Below are 20769 nucleotides of genomic sequence, written 5' to 3'. Positions count from 1 at the left end.
TAAAGCACCATTTAAAATGTCTTTGGAATTCCTATGGTACATACCAAAGGCTGTACACTCTCTCTCTCTCTCTCATACTTATAAAACCCTATTGCTGGTAATGTGTCACTCTCTAAATCCTCTCATTGGTATGATATAAAGAGGAGCCAGGATGAAGGGATGGGGCTATACAAACAAGGGCTGGCTTCTCCCCAAGGCCTATGGGACTAAAATGGCACAGAATTTAGGGTAAGGCTGAGAACTGCACTAAGTGCAGGTGGGGATAGGGCTCTGAAAAGGACTGGAGCTCTTCAGCTCCTCACCCTACCTGTCAAATTTGAGTTAGGGGTGGCTAACCTATGACCCACCAGATGTTGCTAGACTTCAGCTTCTGCCAGAGGGGAGCTATAGTCCAGCAACATCTGGAGGGCCAAGACCAGCCCCCCCACTTAGTTTGTAATTATATTGTACCCCAGGATGGCAGATATAAAGGTTATCTCCTCATATTCACAGAACAATCCTGCAAGGTAGATTAGACATTAGTGTGTGATTGGTATAACAGCATTTTACAGATATTTGGACCAAACAATATCTTAGAATATTATAAATTCTTGCACAACATTGGAAGTCTTAACTCATCACATTTAAATTATATGTGGAATGAAAGTTACCAAAATATGAAATCTGGGTGCACATATTGCATAACATGATTGCACAACATAAAAGTTCCCAGTAAATGGTCTTGGGACCTAGGGCCTAAGGGCCTTTCTGGATAATCAATTTACTATGTAATAACAAGTTTGTTTCTCACTTGTTGTATATAGTCAGCAGCTCTTCCTTTCTGGTTTGCATCTCTGTTGCAGGGACACTGCATCTTCCAAGGACACAACTAGGACTCTTTCCCAACATAGCATATTCATTGCTAGTGGTTGCTATAGTATATGAGATGCAAGACTGCCACAGGCCTCTGTTAGGATACACTTAGGACATGGATTGTTTAATATATGAGAAAACTCAAGGTTTTGTGAATTTCTCATATAGCGGTCTTATTTTAATGTTCGGGGGGGGGGGGGGTTACATGCCCTTACAATATTAAAAGAACAAAAGGAAGAAATAATCTGCTAATTTATTATATATGATCATGATCAAGATGATGATCAGATGGGCAGTAGTCTGGCACCATGTTGGGCACTGTCCTATCAACATCTGTCCAGAGTGTTTGCAATAAGTAATTATTAAAATCCATAGAAGAAACAAATGGTGGAGTACAGTATTGGCCTTTTGAGTACAATATTATCATGTTTCTCAACGTACTCACCTTATTCTTAACATCACATTCATGCTGAAGTGAGGGGGATTCATCTGGAGAAATGCCTTTCTTTTGAGTGAGATTTCCGGGACTATTTCTTTCAACCAACTGAAGCAGTTCCATTTGTCGTCTAGCTTTCTTTTCTTCCCTTTGCCTTTGCATACATCTTGGATATTTTTCCGATGCTGGGATATACCTTTTGCAAGGTTTGTTTATGTTCCAGTCTGGTTTTTTCCAATTCCTTTCAATTGCCTTGCCTTGCTTCTGTTTTTGTGCAAATTGTTCATATAGATTGCTGTAGCTGACAATATTCTCTTTTTCTGAAATCTTCTTTTTATCTAGATACTGTGTCTCTTTCTTGCACTTTTTGCTTTTGAAGTCTGCTTTATATTCTGCAGCAATACATGGAGATTCACAGTCTGCTCTTCCTTTCCCAGTTTGCTTAGTGCAAATCTCAGAATTAGGGTGCACGTCAATGTTAAAAATATCTAAAAAATAATGATAGATATTTGCATTTCAAGTATTCATTTCACTGTATCCCTATTAAGTTTATTTAAACATCACTGAAATGGGACTATCCCTTTTTCTTTGCATAGCCAAGCAACATAACAAGGAAAATACATTCAGAATTAGTAGGTATAAATTTAAAACTGAATAGGTTTGCAAAACTTAAAATGTACAAACAATTCTGTTGATTGTCTGCTGTGATAAGGAATATAAAATAAATTTACATATATACGTATATGTGTGTGCGTGTGATTATTGGAATCAACTAACGGAGCATTTTAACGAACTATTTATATAAATTAATATCTAGCATTAATGAGAAAAACACAAGTGTATATGTATAATATCTGTATTTATATTTCCTTTTCAATACAAAAATGAGGGGGAGGAAATGAATCACTAAAGGTGCAAACCTAAACAAACTTAAATCCTGTTGAACTCAGTTGTACTTCCAAGTATATATCCATAGGATTGTGCTCCATACATCCCCAAGCTGTACTAATTTCAAGAATGGGTGATATCTATGAATGCACTAATTTCTTAAATATGTAAATCTCCCAATAAATATCACCAACTGTATCAAAGTGAACTTGGCTCCTCCTTAGTTGTTATTCTTAAACTTGCAGAGAAAAAACTTATTAGCATCTGATTTTCTCTTACACTTAACAGCACACTATAGATTTAATGCTAATCTCATTTCATCAAGAATGTCTGAAGAGGTAGTCCCTCATTAATGAGCAAGAATATAGGATTCCCCCCCCCCCCATCTAAATTTACTGTTTTACTAGTATAAATGGTAATACCGGCAATAGATAAGATAATGGAACATGTAATTAACTTGTATACCTGTCTGAACAGCAGTGTCTTTCCGAGGAGAGAGAATAGTTTTGACATCCTGATTCATTAGACTGCTGTTCTCTCCAGAACAGTGATCATTATTATCACGAGTATCAAAAAAGCCATTCAGGTCAGTACAGTAACTCTCACATGGTACATCACCTAAAGGGAAAGAAATAAAATATGTATTCAAATACTGCTAATCACTCAAAAGTTAATGTTTCAAATAAAGAGATCAGTTCATAAATCACAACTTGGTCTGAATGTGTACATTACTAACAGGGACTGCTAAATACAGGGGTTGTGAATTATAATCAAAATCGTTAATAAGGAACTATAGATTATAGGATCTCTGCCCATCCTGACTATAGAGTGAGTCTGAAATTTCATCATGGAAGTTCGGGAAATAAAGGAGGCCACCAAGAGATGCAGATTCCCTCCCCACCCAAAAATTATCCATGGATAAACTTTTCCTGTGTTTTTTCAAGGCTTTTTCGAGCAGTATGTTTCCCTTTTATATGGTTCTTTCGATGCTCCTGCAAAACGAACAAAACCCAGAACTTCTGGGTCTTTACAGTAAGAGCCTAAGCAGCCAGCCAGTGACATAATGGCACCATATAGCCAGAATTGAGGAGAAACAGAGGGCTCTAATCACTCTCACTGTGACAGGGTGGAGATGGGAGGAAAGTGAATGTACCCTCGTGGGCAGAAAAAGGTTCCCAACATCTTCCCTGTCCTCTTCACATCCCTCCTGAGAAAACTGCTAAAGAGTGGAGGCAGACATTTTAGGAGGGGTGAAAGTGTTTGTGAAATTCAGCCATCTGTTTTGGCTCTCACTGAACCAGTCTGACTGAGGATATGTTAAATATCTCTTGTGTCAGGATTTACATATATACAGTATATCCAAGATAACGTGAAAGGGAAACATGTACTTCAGAATTTCTAAGGGCCTGAAAAAAACTTCCAATTTCACTCAATGAACTAAGGATTATAAATAACTAATACGCCATCAATGTGCATGGCATTTTATGGGCCGAAAAAAGTTCCCCACCTGCATGCCAACCAGGGGGTTGTGCCAAAAGCTTTATGGAAAGGTGGATTTTTGAAAATATTCTATCAACAAATCAACTCTGTCAAACCCACACCATTTAAACCTGATACTTACCACCACCAATATTCTTCTGCAGTTTGGAAATATCATGCCCCTTCTGAGCCAAATCTTTAATGCGCTGTTCCTGTTTTAACCTCTGCGCCAGCTCTTGAGCTCTTTGCATTGTCTGGTATAGCTCATTTGTTTTAACGGTCATTATCTCCTAAATGATAAAGGAAATATACATATAAGAACATTAATTTAGGAAGGAACCAAGACAGAATCTTGAACTACATACCTCTACGACTTGCATATTATGTGAGCTTTTCAAAAATAGGAATGTGAACATCTCTATATACTGAGAAATGGGGGGAGTAGATTTTACTTGTAACCATACCTAGCAACAACTAAGGTGGCTTGGTTTCTCAGCATGTGAGGGCTGAGCTGTGAGCAGCAGTCTGAGGTAAGCTGAGAACCAGAATCCACAGGACAAGCCTGTAGTTGGAAATGAAGATTAAGTCAGCATCAAAGGAAAAGCCAAGAGGCTGGGTTACAGAGCAAGCCAGAAGGTAAGATTGATTAAAGGTTATAGGAACAAACCAGAGCTTGGGAGGACCTTGTTGCTCAAGCAAGGTGCAATAGGAAAAGAAAGCCCTCTTATTCTCCTTCCTGTCCAGGAGAATTGAGTAGCCAGCCTGAATGGGCAGGGTCTGCCAAGGACCTGAAGATACTAAACCTACCTCTTTTTGCTTTTGTTTGAGCAGATCATCTTCAAACTGCTTCTTCATTAGCTCCTGCTCTTTGGCAAGTCGGCGCTCTTCTTCTTGTTCTTCTTGTTTCCTTTGTTCCTCTTCAAGTTGTTTTTTCTTCCGCTTTTCCTCCACTTGAGCCATTATGGCTTTCTAGAAAAATCAAATTGATGATAAAACACTCTTAGGAATTAGGGATCAAATGTCATTTAGAAAAAATCCTCTAAATGTTATACTTTTTTGGAATTATTTACTAATATATATTTTTCTATCTGTTTTCTTATTGTATCATTACCATAAGTTTTTTTTTAAAATTCCTACAACTGGATTATGACTAAAAGTACTATGTTTATCTAGGACTAGGGGCTTTTAAAACATAACATAGCAAGATATCCCAATTTTTCAGCTCCAAAAGTCAGAGAAACATTTTCGGACCTATATTGTAATGTTTTGACATGTGGCTAAATAAAAGGCTTAAGGGTAACACAGGAAAAATATATCCTTGTCTTATTTTCATATATGAGAGGCATTTTGAAATGGATGAATTTTCAAACTTAGTAAGTTATATTTTTCAATATTATTGTATATTTTTCACTATGTTGTAACTTGTTCTGCACCTTGGGATGAATGGTAGGATAGAAATGCTATAAAGGAATAAATAAAACAATGTTTCAAATATTGAAAGTGATTTCTTCTAAGAAAAATGAAAATTCCATTCAACTAGTTTAATTTCCTTTGCTGTTCTTTTCTTTAATATGTTAAAATGGTTTTAATTATTTTTAATGTTTTGTCAGATGATTGTTTAAGAAGGTTTTTTTAATGATGGACACCTCAAGCTTTTCTTTCTAAAAATCAACTCAACAGCAATAATACTAAAATCACCACCAGATTTGTTTAATCAGATAAGAGAAAAGAAGCTGTCTGTCATGGTTCTAACTACAATCAAGCCCAACTACATCATTACACTTCCTCTCACTGCTTGTTTAGTTTATGTTTTTGGTCAAGTTTTAATGTTTTCTTCCACTTAATAGAAAAAAACAGGAAATTAAACATACACAAACCCTATATTAAAAGTTAGTGATCTACCTGATGTTCTAATTGTTTTTGCCGTCTCCTTCCTCTCTCCTCAATTTGAGCAGGATCCAGGAGGGCAGTCATTGAGCGAAGGAAACTGTCAACAGAAAAGCATTTAGAGACACAAACATCGTAATTTAAGTAAATACATTGCTACACAACACCCCCGTCTTCACAGCAGTGCAAGACTCCAGGGGTCCAGGCTCTTACCCAGAGTCTGTGCTTCCTTTTGGACAATGAGGCACAGTAGAGACTGTGGTGTCTTTATGATATTTGGTTCATTTGGACATATATACAACGTGAGCCTGGATGAAGAGAGTGCAGAGCATTCACAGCCCAAGAGGGCCCTGTTCCTTCTATTACTGCAGCCTCTGATTCCAAGGGACCACACACATTGTGTTTCCCCCTCTCTGCAGCATAAAACAGATTGCTCACCTCATGCTATGTGCTCCCCCTTCAGCTTGCAAAACTAACCCTTTTCCCTCTTTGCTTACCTCATCGCCCACTGCAATTCTGCCCCTCTCTCCTGAAACACTGGTCTTTTGTCTCTGCTTACTATTTTTCACCTCAGGGAGGGCTTTTCCCATTTTCCGTCCTGCCCAGAGAGTTAATGGGCTAAAGACTGGCCATCATTGGTCCCTGTGCCTCCAATGACCCACACTCAGCTAGCTCTGCCAAGATGGCCTGGATCATTAGCATAAGCTGAATCTAGGGGTCTCCGTGTCTGCAAAGTTTAGTCAAACCTAGATTAATTCTAATTTATAATAAATCCAATAAATGTAGGTAACTTACACCCACAAACTCTGGCCTATAACAATATCAACACATTGTACAGTGTAAAAACCCACCCAGAACATTTCTGCACACCTGTTATTACAGTGACAATATTTAATGTAAATTTTTATTTACTGACTTTTAATGAAATAAAACTCCTCTGAAGAAAATTATTCTAGAGTTTAGCACATAAATAGAGAATGCTAACTAAAACCAAAACAAATGTACTGAACAATTTCCAAAGAGCAAACAGCATTATAATTTATTATACTAATTAAATGTTGGCATCAATTTGGGAAACCCAAGGGGGGCATTCACCTGGCTTTCTGATTTGGCTCTGAAATGTTTCCAATTGCCTTTCCTGAAATCTCCACTTCTGAAGGTGTGAGATGACATGAAGTTGTAGGTGTAAAAGCAGTCTGGTGCTGGGGTTCAGGTAAAAGTTGAAAAATTTCAGGCTGCTTTTTATACGTTGTATTTAAAGGGTATTGTGAAAATGAATTAGCGTGATTCCTGAAAGAATCAAAATGCATTGTCCACTTGTCATGCTCTTCACCCTATAAAAAATTGAAGGAAATATATATCATTTTTATGCACATCTCAAGTTTTCTGCTATAAGGCCCTCAAAGCAGCAAACAGTATGAATTACATTCTGCAAAAGTATGAGTGTAGAATTACTGTTGTTACTATTTTAAAGGAACTATCTAAAATATGGGAAACCCACTTAAGTTAAGACAGTGTGAAGTACTCCTATCTTAGCTGACCACATATCAGAGGGAAAACAAACCTTTTAAAACAAAGTTTGATTTACATCACTCGTTTTGCCAGTATACATTCTTCCAGGTTGCCAGGTCACCTGACTGAGCTGGTGCTCAACTCCAGTGTGAGTCCCCCTTCCTGCTCCTCCCCCAGAATGCCCATTTTTCAGGTCTTACACCATTTTAAATTCCACCAGGCTCAGATTAGCTGGCTGGGTACCATCTGAGCCAGGACAGGGAACTTTCAGCAGCGTAGCTCAGGAACCAGCCGGCTAAACCACTAATCTGCCATATCCTCACTCCTCCCAGCAGAGCTAGGATTAGGTTTATGCCCTCAACAGTAAACTACTGAATGCTTAGAAGCAAATCCCACACAGATTAATAGGGTTAGGAATACTCAACACTATTTAGCATTGCCCTTGTGCTCTCCCATTGCAATTTCTAAAAACATTTCTAAAAACTTGCTGAGCACTGGGCTGCAAGTTACTTGGCACTAGGTCCCTTTCTGTAGACTTTTAAATGTGCATAGTTTTGCACTCACAGCATACACTAGGCATGGGCAGATGTTTGGGACTACAATTCCCATCATCCCTAGCTAACAGTACCAGTGGTCAGGGATGATGAGAATTGTAGTCCCAAACATCTGGAGGGCGGAGTTTGCCTATGCCTGGCATACACAATCATCCAACAGCATATTTCTCCAGCTCCTTGCAGAGAGTGCTGGATACAAATAACTACATAAATAGCAGAGCTATTAAAGAAATGGGTACATGCTACTCCCTCCCTTGTTCTCCAGCTCTGATATCATGTAGCATTATATACTTGATGGCCTCACTCATGGAATTCTCCGTTCTCTGGGTAATTTTATTAACTGGGCCAGAGTGAAAGACATGGGCAACATAAACCATTTCTCATTTCAAATTAATACCCTTCATAGACCACAGCTACCTTGGATAAATTACACTTTTCTTCAAGTTTTCGTAGCCTGTCAGCTTCTTTTTGTTTATCAAGTTCGTCAAGCCACTTCTTCTGCTGCTCACGTTTTACAGCACTAAAAGGATGCTCTACTGGTGTCGCTTCCTAAAAGAAAAAGGCAACATCTTTTACTTCCATTTACTCTCAGCTTAATCCATTTGATTAGTATTTGGGCTTTACACTATAAAAGTGGGACACTGTACAAGTATGTACATGCATGTGCTTGAATCAGAGCAACTATTTTAAAACTGGGTCTTGAGCACATCATTGCCATGCAATTTTTAATAGCTGTATAAGTTCTGCTATTGGCGCTATTTATAGTGTATATGGGGACCCCAACACTAGAGGGAGACCAGATTTCTATGGGCTGTAGTTACTGGATGCACATCACATGTGATTCTGTCCTTAAGAAACAGCTAAAATCCATAAGCAATTTCCTGGCTCACAATAAATTTTAAGAGTAGTATTTGGCGAGTGTGTTGTCTTCTTTTTTGGAAATGCAGACAAAGTAAAGGGAACACAGTTGTCCCATGACAATTTCCTTATAAAAGTTAAGGCAAGCTGGTTTTATAGAATGGATCCCAGCATAGCATTTCATGTCCTTTTACGTAACTAGAATAAATGACATCTTTCTTAAATATACTTTTGAGTAAAATAATACTAGTATTGTCTTGATAGTTATCAAAATGAAGTCAATTTCAGCCTCCACACATCTAACATTCTACCACACTGGAGAGATAACATTTCCCAATTGAGAATAGCCTATGACAAAAAGGTGGCAGGCAACCCCTCAAGTCTGATCTGACATGTTGGATTCTACTTCCAATCCTAAGAAGGTTAAATAATTCTACCAGTGCCCTCTGAATGATGCCTACTCAGCCAAGCTCATGAAAGCCACATTCCAAAAGCAGAGAAATGCACTGTCCAAAATGTAAGGTTTTAAAATGTGAAACACTACATGCAAATAAATTCTTACCCCTAACACAAATGCTGTTCGAATAGCAGCTGGCAAATCAGGAGAACTGAAACTAGAAAACTGTCCAGTTTGGCCACTTGAAACACTGGGTGAAGTTTCACTAGCCTCAGTGGTCAAAGTTCGACAAATGTGGGTATCTTCCGTTGCAGCACTGAAGTCATCTGAAAATGCCATCTACAAACAAAGTATCTTGGTGACATCCAATGAACTGCTTTTTTCCATTGGTGTTAAAATGTAAAAATGTTCCATGCAATTATATATTATTCAATTTTGTCCAGTTAAAAAATACACACACACCCATCACCACCACTGTGCATTAGGCATTACAATTAATTCTAAAAGCCTTTGCGAGAGAACGTCATAAAGGGAGAGAAATTTATTTAAGATGGGCCTGCAAAGATATTTGCAATAGGACATGGAACCTCCAAATTATTTGCCTATTCTCTAAAGATGTATCAGTGTGAACAACTAAACATAAAAAGGCAGGCATATATTTTAGATAACAGCACAGCATGGAATTACAATATTGGCAAAAATATAAGCAACATTTATTGCATTGAACAAAATGGTTTGTTTATTTCTACCTGAGTCATTTGCCCCTTGTCGAAGCAACAGCTTACTGTATCCATTTTCTGCCTCAGGTGATATTTGGACTCTGTTTCCAAAGTTTCTTTCAGTTTCTTCTTGAAAGCTATCTGTTCATCTTTAAATGAGAGAAATCATCAGTGTAATGTCTCATTGGCTCATTCTGGGTGTCACAATATCCACCGTGACAGTGGATCTGCCAGGAATAAGCCTGGGCCAGGATCAGTCCTCCGTCTCTGTCATGGCAGCACAGAGATTGAAAGCTTTTGTTTCTGGGTTGTTGTTTTTTTGCTAACTGCAATGTAGCTTTATGTGATGCCGGTTCTAAACAAACCAGTTAAGATTAACCAGTTTGTTAGGTTTAGATGACATGACAAACTACTATTAATCAAAAGCAAGAAGAAAAGTTTCCAAGCTCCTTGCAATTGCACCAGGGGAAGGGAGGGGCAGTGCATAAATGCATGTCTCGCCTAGGCTCATTCCTGTCATGCTAAATCATGGTTTATCACTACGTGCAAACACAGCCACTAAATACAAATAACCACGTTGCCAAAAGGAGAAATATGAAGCTTTTTTAAAAAATACAGAGTGGTAACCAAATGTGACCATCTGAAAACATGGGGGAATACATCAGCAGAACAGAGAGGGATGAAATTTTCAATTATCTCCTCTTCCTTCCTGGAGTACCTCATCCCCCTCCCCTCAAAAAAATAATCTGCTCTGTGGGTCCCAAAAGTCTAGAGGAGATTTAAAGCGGGGCACAGGCTGCTGGGGGAACCACCAACAATTGCCGACCTCCCCGCTCCACGGATTATTCCCCTTCTGTCGGTGAACAGTCACCCGTGAGTGCCACCCAGGGAAATCATAGTGTAACTTAACTAAAAATAACCAGACTTTGACAATTTCTTTTTAAAAACGAGAGAGATTTGCTCTAAGTTCAGAAACTCTCACCGATGGGAAATGATGGCAGGGAATGTAGTAAATAAAAACTGAAGTAAAAAAATGTTTGCCCCCCTCCCCAAAAGCTTAGAATTAAGTGAGTTCTAAAAATCACTGATTAATATTTTAATGTTTTAATGCCCCCCCAAGAATGTTTTGTTTAGAAGGAGAAAAAATGCCCCGTCCTCTAAATTTCAGACCAGTACAATTTATATAGCACTTTCAGGCTGTGATTCAAAGAACACATATCTTAGAAGCAATCAATAAGAATTACTTCCTGGAAAAGGCACCAATATGTATTTCACCCCCCCCCCCTTGTTAATACTTGGAACCACTCTGCAGAGGTCAGTATTTTTTATCTCAATCTTACATATGGAGAAAAATGAAGAATCTAAGTGAACTGCATGCAGGGGCCCCAATACATACATATACAGGCTTTAACCATTGGAAGCCTACTAAAGCCCCATTCCAGTTTGGTCTTTCCACACCTTCCATTTGCACTGGGGTAAAATTGCCTTATGGGGATGCGGGTGGCGCTGTGGTCTAAACCACAGAGCCGAATCCCCCCGACAGGGTGACCTCCCATTGCTCGGCCCCAGCTCCTGCCCACCTAGCAGTTCAAAAGCACGTCAAAGTGCAAGTAGATAAATAGGTACCGCTCCGGTGGGAAGGTAAATGGTATTTCCGTGCGCTGCTCTGGTTTGCCAGAAGTGGCTTAGTCATGTGGCCACATGACCTGGAAGCTGTCTGCGGACAAACGCTTGACTCCCTTGGCCTATAGAGCGAGATGAGCACCACAATCCCAGAGTCATCTGCGACTGGACCTAACGGTCAGGGGTACCTTTACCTTTACTAAAATTGCCTTTGGAACTTGCAATTTACTTCTAAATAAACCATTCACACTAACTGACTGAATGGCGTTGCATCTAATATGGCGCTAAGTGGAAATTTAAACAGTCACTGCGGTTCAGTCTTGTAGTTACAACAGTATGAAGGCTTATAAAAATCACATATATTTTAGGTAACAGTTATTTTTATTTGCTTAACACATACAACTAAGTGGGGAGAAATGAAAATGTTCAAACGTCAAGGTCCTTTACTTTAAATATCGCATTAATAGCACAAAAAACACCACTATCCTATAAAGCTTGCCTTGCAGATTGATCATGTTCCACCCCCTTGTATACAGTTAACTACAGCAACAATATCTATTTGTAAAATGAGGTGGCTGTTTAACAATTGTACACTATAGAAATGCAGTTAATTACACTGTACCTAGTTCCTTCTTCCACTGAGACTTCTTCGCATCTAATAAGGTTTTGTCCCTTTCTCTTTCTCCCAAAGCACTAAATATATCAGCTGGTTTCCACGAATTCCTGCTGAAGAAAATCAAAGAGGTTTTAAAGCTCAGTTATTAAAGTAACTGCTAATCATATTGACTCTAGATTTTGCTCTCCAGCTGGCAGTGGGGATGAGGCTACTTTTACTGATTCTCCCCACCAGCCTTAGCCAGCCTAGCAGTACTTAGCACCATCTCTCACCCTGTTCCAGGATGCTGAGGAGAGTGGAAATGGTTAAAGTTAGTTCCCCCTGTGGTATCTCTCCACTGCATGAAAAGCCTTCCTGGAAGGTGAAGTCTGAATCCAACCCTTTGAGAATGATAGAATCAGAGCTGGGAGACTCCAGACAGGTTCATGTTGATATAATCCTTACAGCACTTCCAATTTGGTACAGGGTATATCAAATACAGTGGTACCTCGGGTTACATACGCTTCAGGTTACATACGCTTCAAGTTACAGACTCTGCTAACCCAGAAATAGTGCTTCAGGTTAAGAACTTTGCTTCAGGATGAGAACAGAAATCGGCAGCAGGAGGCCCCATTAGCTAAAGTGGTGCTTCAGGTTAAGAACAGTTTTAGGTTAAGCACAGACCTCCGGAACGAATTAAGTACTTAACCCGAGGTACCACTGTACAGTATCTTTTGACTAGCTACTTGCCTAGTAACTCCCCACTAAAGAAACAGACTAAGGCTGCATTCCTAACCCCACTTAACTCTGAATAAGCCCCACTGAATCCAACAGGACTTATGTCCGTGTACAAATGATTGCCATTGCACTGTAAATATTTGACTAAAAAATAAAGGACCAAATGAAACTAGTGTCTATGTTCATTTGCATAATATCCTCAATATCTGCATCCAAGAGCATCTGATCATATGTAGTGTTCAAGTGACCAGTATGTATAGTTTCAGATATAGGCTTGTGTTCAACGTAGTGCTAAGGATATCATTCTATCAGCGCAAGAATTTCTGCTTGCCCGACAGAATGCTCTCCCCTCTCCTCTCCCTGCATGCTGTTTAGGGTGTTTGCCCAACCTTCCTCAGTAGATTTGGGGAGGAGATGGGAGAAACTCCCATTGCACTAGTGGGCATCCTTGCACTGGCTTCTGTTAGTATGAGTTAGATGACAAAGCCCCATAGGTTTTCATGCAAGTATTCCTATATCATTCTATAGGGCTGGGCGCTATATACCGTATTCGCCTGAATATAAGCTGCACCTTTAAAACTGGAGGGGGGAAGTGAAAAAAAGAAAAAATACCCAAATATAAGCCGCTCCATTCCTCACTGCTCCTGGCTGCATACTGGGCAGGGGGGGAGCTGGGCTACGTTGCCAGCGGCCTTTCACCTTCCTCTCTCTCTCTCCCCCTTCCTGGCCTTGGGGGAGAGAATGGGGGACTACGCGCGCTCCTGGCGCTGTTGGCCTCGCACTCCTGGCTGCATACCGTAAAGTTGTGAATATAAGCCGCACTTAAACTTTTCATGGTCAGAATCTGGGGGGAAAGTGTGTCTTATATTCGGGCCAATACGGTATTATGCTGTGTAAAAGGGTCTATCCACTGTACATCATGAAGCAGTCTTTTTCAAAGCATTCATATTATTTAAAAAATTCAAATAATCTGAATTTTAAAAGTTTAAAAGACCTACATACGCGATAGCTTTCTGTTCAGCCTGCTTGGATATTCCTTGGTTTTTGTTTGAAATGAAACTATGTTCACTTGGAACAGATGGAACTTCACCAGCCTTTTGGAGTAATCCCATTATGTTTTCTTCTGTGGTCTGATCAGCAGGAATGTTGCTATCTGCACTGCTTGTTACTGGAAAAGAAAAAGTACCATTGAAAATTAATGCTGCGGTAGATTTTGTCCTTATTTCCTAGCCTATGTACAATCCTTTCAGAAACCATTAAAAGTCAGCTAAATTACATTTAGGGTTACATCCAATGTTGTTGTTTTTACTAAAGGGGGATATCCCTAAATCCCTTTTCTGATGAAACTGTGATTCCAAGACTTCTAACCATATTTACTTGTAAATGAAACATTGGTGCATTAATATGTTTTTGGAATATTCAGCATACTTATGCCTGTGAACCAACTCACAGTTACTTTTTAAACTCTGAATTTAAATGGAAAAATTCAAGTACATTACATTGCCATCTATTGTGAATGGCACAGAAAAACAGAAGCAGGGACCTAAATCTTCCCATTTAATGATGATGTAGATTATTTCAGGAAAGCCTGCAAAATATGGACCAGCTCTGAAATTGAAAGCAGGCACAAATATAAACTAGATACTATTTTCATCACAAGCGTAAAGTACCATTAAGCTCTATGAGTGGCTAGTTACAAACCTAGGGCCACTTACTTGGGAATAAGTACTACTTAACACATGGGACATACAGCTGATTAGACAGTAATTTGACTGTATTGTAAGAATGCATTTTCAGACCTTTCTCCAACCTAGCAAAGTTTTATGTCAGTCAGAATCTGGTAACTAATTAGTTGGTACTAAGAACTTACATGATTTAACTTGGTTGGGAAAGACCTATTTTATAGCATTTAGCGAGTCACAGAAATAAGAGCAATATTTTTAGGAGGACATCACAACAAGAATCAAACTGCATTAAGATCTAAATTTAAATGAAACATGACTTCCTTCCTAAGCCCAAACAATGGACCATATATTTCACTAAATAAATAATATGGCTATGAGAACCACTGAAAAGCCATTCATAATTTTCCAGTTTTTGATCCAACAGTGCCTTATTTGATCATTTTATTTTGATGTAAGCATCTCATTATTTTCCAAGCATCAGGCTTATTTTAAAGTAATCAGAAAATAATTTGGTTCTGTGTAGAAAATAAATATCTTACTTCTTTTTTCCTTCTTTTCATCCTGAAGCTGAGAGGTTCCTGTAGTTGCTTCTTTTACAGCCATCAAAATCTGTTCAAGCTGCTGTTGCGTTAAACATACCAAATTGTCCCTTAGCTCCTCGACGGAAACAGGATGTTTTTTGAGCTTCTTGTTTGATTCCGGAAGTTTCTTAATTGAAATTCTGGTGTTACCTGGCTTTGCAGTTGTGTTGTCTTTTTGAATGTTAAAGGTGCTGTCTTTATTGCAAGGTTCTTTGGATGAATCTTTAGTAGATATCAAAGTTTCACTATTTTTCCCATCTTTTGTCAGGGACAGTCTTGATCCCACTTTCTGTTTCGTAAAACATTCACTCTTTTCACAGGAAGTGTGCAATGATTTCAGAATATGCCCATTCTGTTTTGTTCTCAATGTATGTTTAAACGTTTTGTTTTTATTACACATCTGTTAAGACAACAATAATGAGCTTATTAGAATACCCTCCAAAAACTGAAGCTGTTTTCCTAAGCCATGATGGTGAAATGGTTTTTAGTTGTTCTAGCCAAGGAAGTAGGTCTGCTCTTGAAAAATTAATTTTAGAATGACAGCCTATTTCAAAGGAGGCTGTACTGGAGAAACACAAGAGGTTCAAGCATAAATTTATTTAATCTGTTATTCTCAACTCAATACTAAAACAAATGCTAGCATGTGAAATAATTTAAAGGCCATTTGACCAGAGTCCAATGAAACTTACAAGTAATTCTGCATGCCCAAGAGGGCTTTAAATTGGGGTCTTTCAAAAAGCCATCCAATTCATGCAACTGACATTGGAGACTGACTTTACATGGGGAATGCAAAATCAGCTTATGCAAAATAAAAAGTACACTTTTAAGAAAACTTACCTTTACACTTGGTTTGGATTTACTCACTGTGAAAGAAAAATACATAAGAATGAGAACAAGGTCTAGGGCAATGTCAGCTTATAACAGGGGGAATTATATCAGCTGGAAAAATATCAGTGGCAGTGTGGCTAAACCCCTTATGTGCAAAGAGAACAAGCACTAGATGAAGTGCTCCTCCATTGCTCATTTGTGCCCTCCTCCTCTTCCTTTTGTGCTCTAACTTAAGCATTAAGTTACATTAAACCAGAGTCCCAGTCATGTCTGAGCCAGAGAAATCTGACTTAATGCCAGCGAACAAACCAGGAAAATAAGCCAGAATTGGTTAACTCAGGAGCTTATTCTCAAGTAACTATGAAGGACTGTAGTCTTAACATTTTTGTAAAATTCCTGTACACCCAAATTAATTATTACTTTATTTATTATAGTTATCTGTCTCTCATTTTTTTAAAAAATCACAAAGTGATCTACATTTTTTTATTTAAAAAAAATCCAAATACTGGTGAATACTGGTCTCTACAGGCACAGCATGAATTGCAATCTTGCAATGGTTTTACTTCACCCCCCAAAGGCGCACCCTCCATTGTCTCTTGAGACAAATGGATGCCAACAATACCAAGTGTGGCTGTTAGTCCACCTAGGCCAGAGTTGTCTACTCTTGACAGGCACTGCTCTTCAGTTTCAGGCATAAATCCTGCTATACAATTCTTTTAACTGGAAATGCTAGGGACTGAACCTGGGAAAGCACATACTCTACCACTGAACTATAGTCACTCCCTGAGAACTACACCTGTTGTGTTCTGTGAATTGTGGCCAGTGTCTTCACAATGCCTATGTGCTAGTGTAATCAAACCACAGTAGCTTGTGGTTTGAAAAGAACACATCTCACGCATGTATTTAAAAGTCTGTTATGAAACTCATTTTGTCTATAGAAAGACTGTAGTAAATCTTAATATTGACCATTATACATAAATGCAATCATACCACAAGGCGCCACTATCAGTCTAGGTTTTCCATCCAGTATTTCAGTTTCAAGCTTTAAACCATCCCTGCGATATAAAAGAAAGTAAAATGTGTCTATAATTGCAATTTTGACGGGGGAAGACAGAGCATAAATTTTAAACAGTAATTATGAACCAATGACATCAATTTCCAATTTAAATATTGTCACAACAGTAAAGATATAAACTAAACACTGCCATCAAACGAAACACTGCCATTAAAGAGCAAAAGGGAGAAGATGGAAACTGGATGCACCTTAAAAGCAAATGTGGGCACATGGAGTAGAACAGGACACCCTCTCCAACACAGCACCATCTCCTGAGACTACTGTAGCCACTGTAACATCATGCATTCTAGGCCCAGCCAAGTCAACTGGGTCAGAGGGTGAGAACTAGAGATTGGGCTATTACAGAGGGGGCTCTGTGATAGTCCCTTCCTGGCACAAGTTTTTGAGACAGTTCATCTGTTTTCCTTCGCTTTTAATTGAAAAGTTTTGTTCTGAAGTCTGTTTCCAGAGGATTTATTGTGCATTTACTGAATTGTATACAGTAAATCCACAACTTACACACATTGAAGTTGTGCACATTCAGCTTTATGCAGGCGGTGAAAATAAATAAATAAATAAATAGGGAGCAGAAAGGGGGTGGGTGTCAGGGGGAAAAAACTTTGGGAATCCCAACTGCCACTGAGCCCAGTGTGTATTGACTATACATTATTTTGGCTTTAGGCACAATCCACGGAACATAATCCCCCTTAAACTGCAAGCTTACTGTATTTAAATTCTGCAACATGTTTTTAATGTTTTAAATTTTATTAGAAAAAGTATATAAGTTATATGTAAACCAGCTTGGTAGGGCTAGTCTTGAAAGGCTGCTTAGAAATACTGGAAATAAAGGACAGCATGTTCAGTGGTAAAGAAACCCACTGGTTGTAGCTCCAATCCATTTCCCAGCATAACTCATCCACCAGGGTGACCATCCCTAAACCAGGCATGAAACCAGATTAGAACAGAAAAGAGGGGCTGCAACCTGAACTCCCCACCCCCACCTCATGGACCATTTTGACAGATGGGCAGAGCCACCAACCGGTAAATCACCCAACATCACCATGAAGTCAGATGGCGTAACGTCAAAGGAAACAATGGGAGTGTGCTCCCTATTCTTTTATTTCTTCCTTGGATTCAAACTGTGCTGGCAAAGGAAGATCCAAGCACCACTTGAAGCAGCAATGACCTCCACTTGGTAACTCTGGTCAGCTGCAGGCTTGTGGTCAGCACTGAATATGAACTCAGGGATGAATGCAAGTCTCACTTGCAACTGCTGTTTGCTCCACTTTGGAACCTGCATCAGCTGGGAGCGCCAAGTGGAGCTGATTATTCAATGATCTGCATTTGGTGCCATATTTAAAAGGAGGAACTATTTTGAGCACACTCTAATGCTCCTGGTTGTTCCCTGCTGCTGTAGTGTTACCTGCCCCACACCTGATGTTAGGTGTGGGACAGGTGGGCACAGCTTGGGCCATCAATGACTGAAGGTTTTCCTCCATTAACTGCTGCTCACTAGTTCCCAATTTGGCAACCTTACACATAACAGCCTAAATCCAGCACGGGTATTAGGCATATCTAAATAGATTTATTTTAATAGCCTCTGAGAAATCTAGCTGTGTTAGATGGGGGGTAGTGTAAACATTAAAAAAGCCTGCTGGATCAGATCAAAGTCCCATGTAGTTCACCTTGGACAAACATGGGAAGTTTGCAAGCAGAACCTGAGCACATTATTATTATTAGTTGTAGTAGTAGTAGTACCACCATTCACCTGAAGAGCTCAGGGTAGTTCACAGTATAAAAATACAAGATAAGAACAAAACATAAATATAAACAGAAAAAGAAACAAAAAACAACCTCCCCCCAAACACATTTAGAAGGATATAGGATGTATCCCCATTTGCAATTCACAAAAAACCGGAATTCAGAGGCGAGTTGCCTCCTACAGTGGAGGTAAAATACAGCCATCATGGCTAGTAACCACTGGCAGCTTTATCCTCTGTTAATTTGTCTAATCCACTTTGAAAGCCACCCGACCTGATGGCCATCACTACATCTTGTGGAAGTGCACATATGTGCAGAAGCCTCCTAGCTCGTTTCTATAGCAAATGAGTACAGTGGTAGCTCGGGTTAAGTACTTAATTCGTGCCAGAGGTCCGTTCTTAACCTGAAACCGTTCTTAACCTGAAGCACCACTTTAGCTAATGGGGCCTCCTGCTGCTGCTGCTGCCACGCCGCCGGAGCACGATTTCTGTTCTCATCCTGAAGCAAAGTTCATAACCTGAGGTAATATTTCTGGGTTAGTGGAGTCTGTAACCTGAAGCGTATGTAACCCGAGGTACCACTAGTAAACCGTGTCACCAAAATTTATCGTAAGGTTTTTAGAGGGGAAAGCTTTCTAAGATGCGCGCCGGTGTGTGTGTGTGTGTGTGTGTGTGTGTGTGTGTATATATATATATATATGTGTGTGTGTGTGTGTGTGTGTGTGTGTGTGTAAGAGAGAGAGAGAGAGAATCGCGTGAGCTGGGGGAGTTGTGAGTTGTAAGGCAACCCGGACACGAAGCAGGAGATCTTGAAGCTCCTACAGCACCCATCCTTTGTCCAGGTGTGCACAGATTGTGACACACAGTAACTGGCGGCGGAATAACCTCGTCGGTTATTTCATGGGTGGGAGGCTTCAGGTTCTGAGGTCCGGGGCTTGTGCCTCGTGCCCCCCTCGAGAGGTTCAAAAGGAAGCCTCTCCGTGGTGACCACAAGGAGGGAGCCACGTACATGACACACGCGACTGCCTGCCTGCCTGCCAGCCACCGACCCACCCACCCAACCAGCGCAGGGAGAAGAGGGCTCTTCTTACCCCAGATTCATGGCTCTTTCCTCCGCTCTGTACGGCAGGCACAGAAACCCAGGAGGGACTCAGCAGCAGGGCGGCAGGAGGAGGAGGAGGAGGAAGCGCACAGAGCAGCCCCTCGGGGACACTGAGCCTGGGCTTATCCCTGCTTAAAGTGTGTACGTCGGTTGCTGCTACCGCACAATGAGAGGGGAGCTGATAGGGCCAGGGCCGCTGCGGACTTCTCGCCAATGAGCTGTGCTCACACTCAGCGGGTCGCGCTGCCTGGCTGCGAGGCATTGTGGGAGTTGGAGTCCGGCCGAATCTTGAGGGCTTCCCCTCCCCTGCTTTTCCTGCTTCCCGCCCGCTTTCCTTCCCGCTCTCGCGTGGCGCGCGCAACGGGAGGCGGAGAGCAAGAAGCCGTTAGGAGGCGCGCGCGTCCCCCCCACCTCCCTGGCGGGGCCGAACGTTCCTCCCAAGGGTGACCTGGCACCGTTTCGCCCCTCTGGACGAGTCATGCTGTGCTCCTGAGGGTTGCTTGCGACCAGTCTCTCCCTCAGACGCATCTAAGTAAATAAATCACGACAAATCACGTCTCTTCTGGTTCTAGGCAACGTCTTGAAAATGTTTAGTTGCCAGTGGTGCCGAGGACTGAAATAATAGAATCAGGAACGAAGCCTAACCTGACACAAAAAATTACTACTACTACTAGTATCATCATTGTCATGGCTGTATTGGGCACTTGTGTGCATGTTAAACGGTTAAGTGGTTCAGCACAGCTTGTCTAATAAAATAGATCCGCAAAATCAAATCTCTGTTCTCACCCCTAAAAGTCCCCCCCCACACACCTTACATCACTACTTGGAATTGAAAATGCATTGTGGAAGTAGCACCTATTGTAAAATATGTTTAGAAAAGATGCAAAATGCTCTTACTACAAGTGTACTCCCAAGTTCCCACAAACAAGTACGGTAATTGGGACTGCTGAAAGAGGCTATGGGAAATTTGAGGAAAGGCATATGTGGAAATTATGCAGAAAACAAAATAGCGATTTATTAAAAATAAGACATAGAAATGGTTATTTGAGTCTGTAAATTGGCAAAAGTAAACAAATCCTGCTACCTGTAGCACACTCAGAGGTTTGAACGGTATCCATGCTTATCTTTTTCATCACAGTATTGTATCTTACTTCTCAACCACCACCAGGGCCTGAAGCCACCACCAGCTCTGCTATGAGACCAGGTGCTTCCTTCCATTAA

The 20769-nt window shown here is 40.3% G+C and overlaps 1 protein-coding gene across 5 annotated transcripts in view; it reads right to left on the bottom strand.

Moving 5' to 3' along the window:
• CCDC66 (coiled-coil domain containing 66) overlaps nt 1-19699 on the bottom strand; it is a 41035-nt gene extending 21336 nt beyond the window's left edge. For 2 of the 5 annotated variants that reach the window (XM_081899988.1, XM_081899992.1), the window contains exons 1-15: nt 19538-19698; nt 16623-16687; nt 15642-15667; nt 14763-15204; nt 13541-13706; nt 11828-11931; nt 9613-9731; nt 9029-9202; nt 8026-8157; nt 6638-6876; nt 5558-5642; nt 4463-4624; nt 3798-3945; nt 2642-2794; nt 1298-1776 (exon numbers count right to left, since the gene is read on the bottom strand). In XM_081899988.1, coding sequence (XP_081756114.1) covers nt 1298-1776; nt 2642-2794; nt 3798-3945; nt 4463-4624; nt 5558-5642; nt 6638-6876; nt 8026-8157; nt 9029-9202; nt 9613-9731; nt 11828-11931; nt 13541-13706; nt 14763-15204; nt 15642-15667; nt 16623-16687; nt 19538-19548 — 2505 coding nt within the window. In that variant the 5' untranslated portion in view covers nt 19549-19698. Of the gene's footprint in view, nt 1-1297; nt 1777-2641; nt 2795-3797; nt 3946-4462; nt 4625-5557; nt 5643-6637; nt 6877-8025; nt 8158-9028; nt 9203-9612; nt 9732-11827; nt 11932-13540; nt 13707-14762; nt 15205-15641; nt 15668-16622; nt 16688-19537 lie in introns of all 5 variants that reach the window. The other 3 variants (XM_081899991.1, XM_081899989.1, XM_081899990.1) reach the window with 3 other exon arrangements.
• Between the last annotated feature and the right edge of the window lie 1070 nt (nt 19700-20769).

This window comes from Podarcis melisellensis, assembly GCF_964234715.1.
Source record: "Podarcis melisellensis genome assembly, chromosome: 2".
Lineage (NCBI taxonomy): Eukaryota > Metazoa > Chordata > Lepidosauria > Squamata > Lacertidae > Podarcis > Podarcis melisellensis.
The sequence above is the reverse complement of the archived record's forward strand: the minus strand, read 5'-3'. Positions and strand labels throughout refer to the sequence as shown.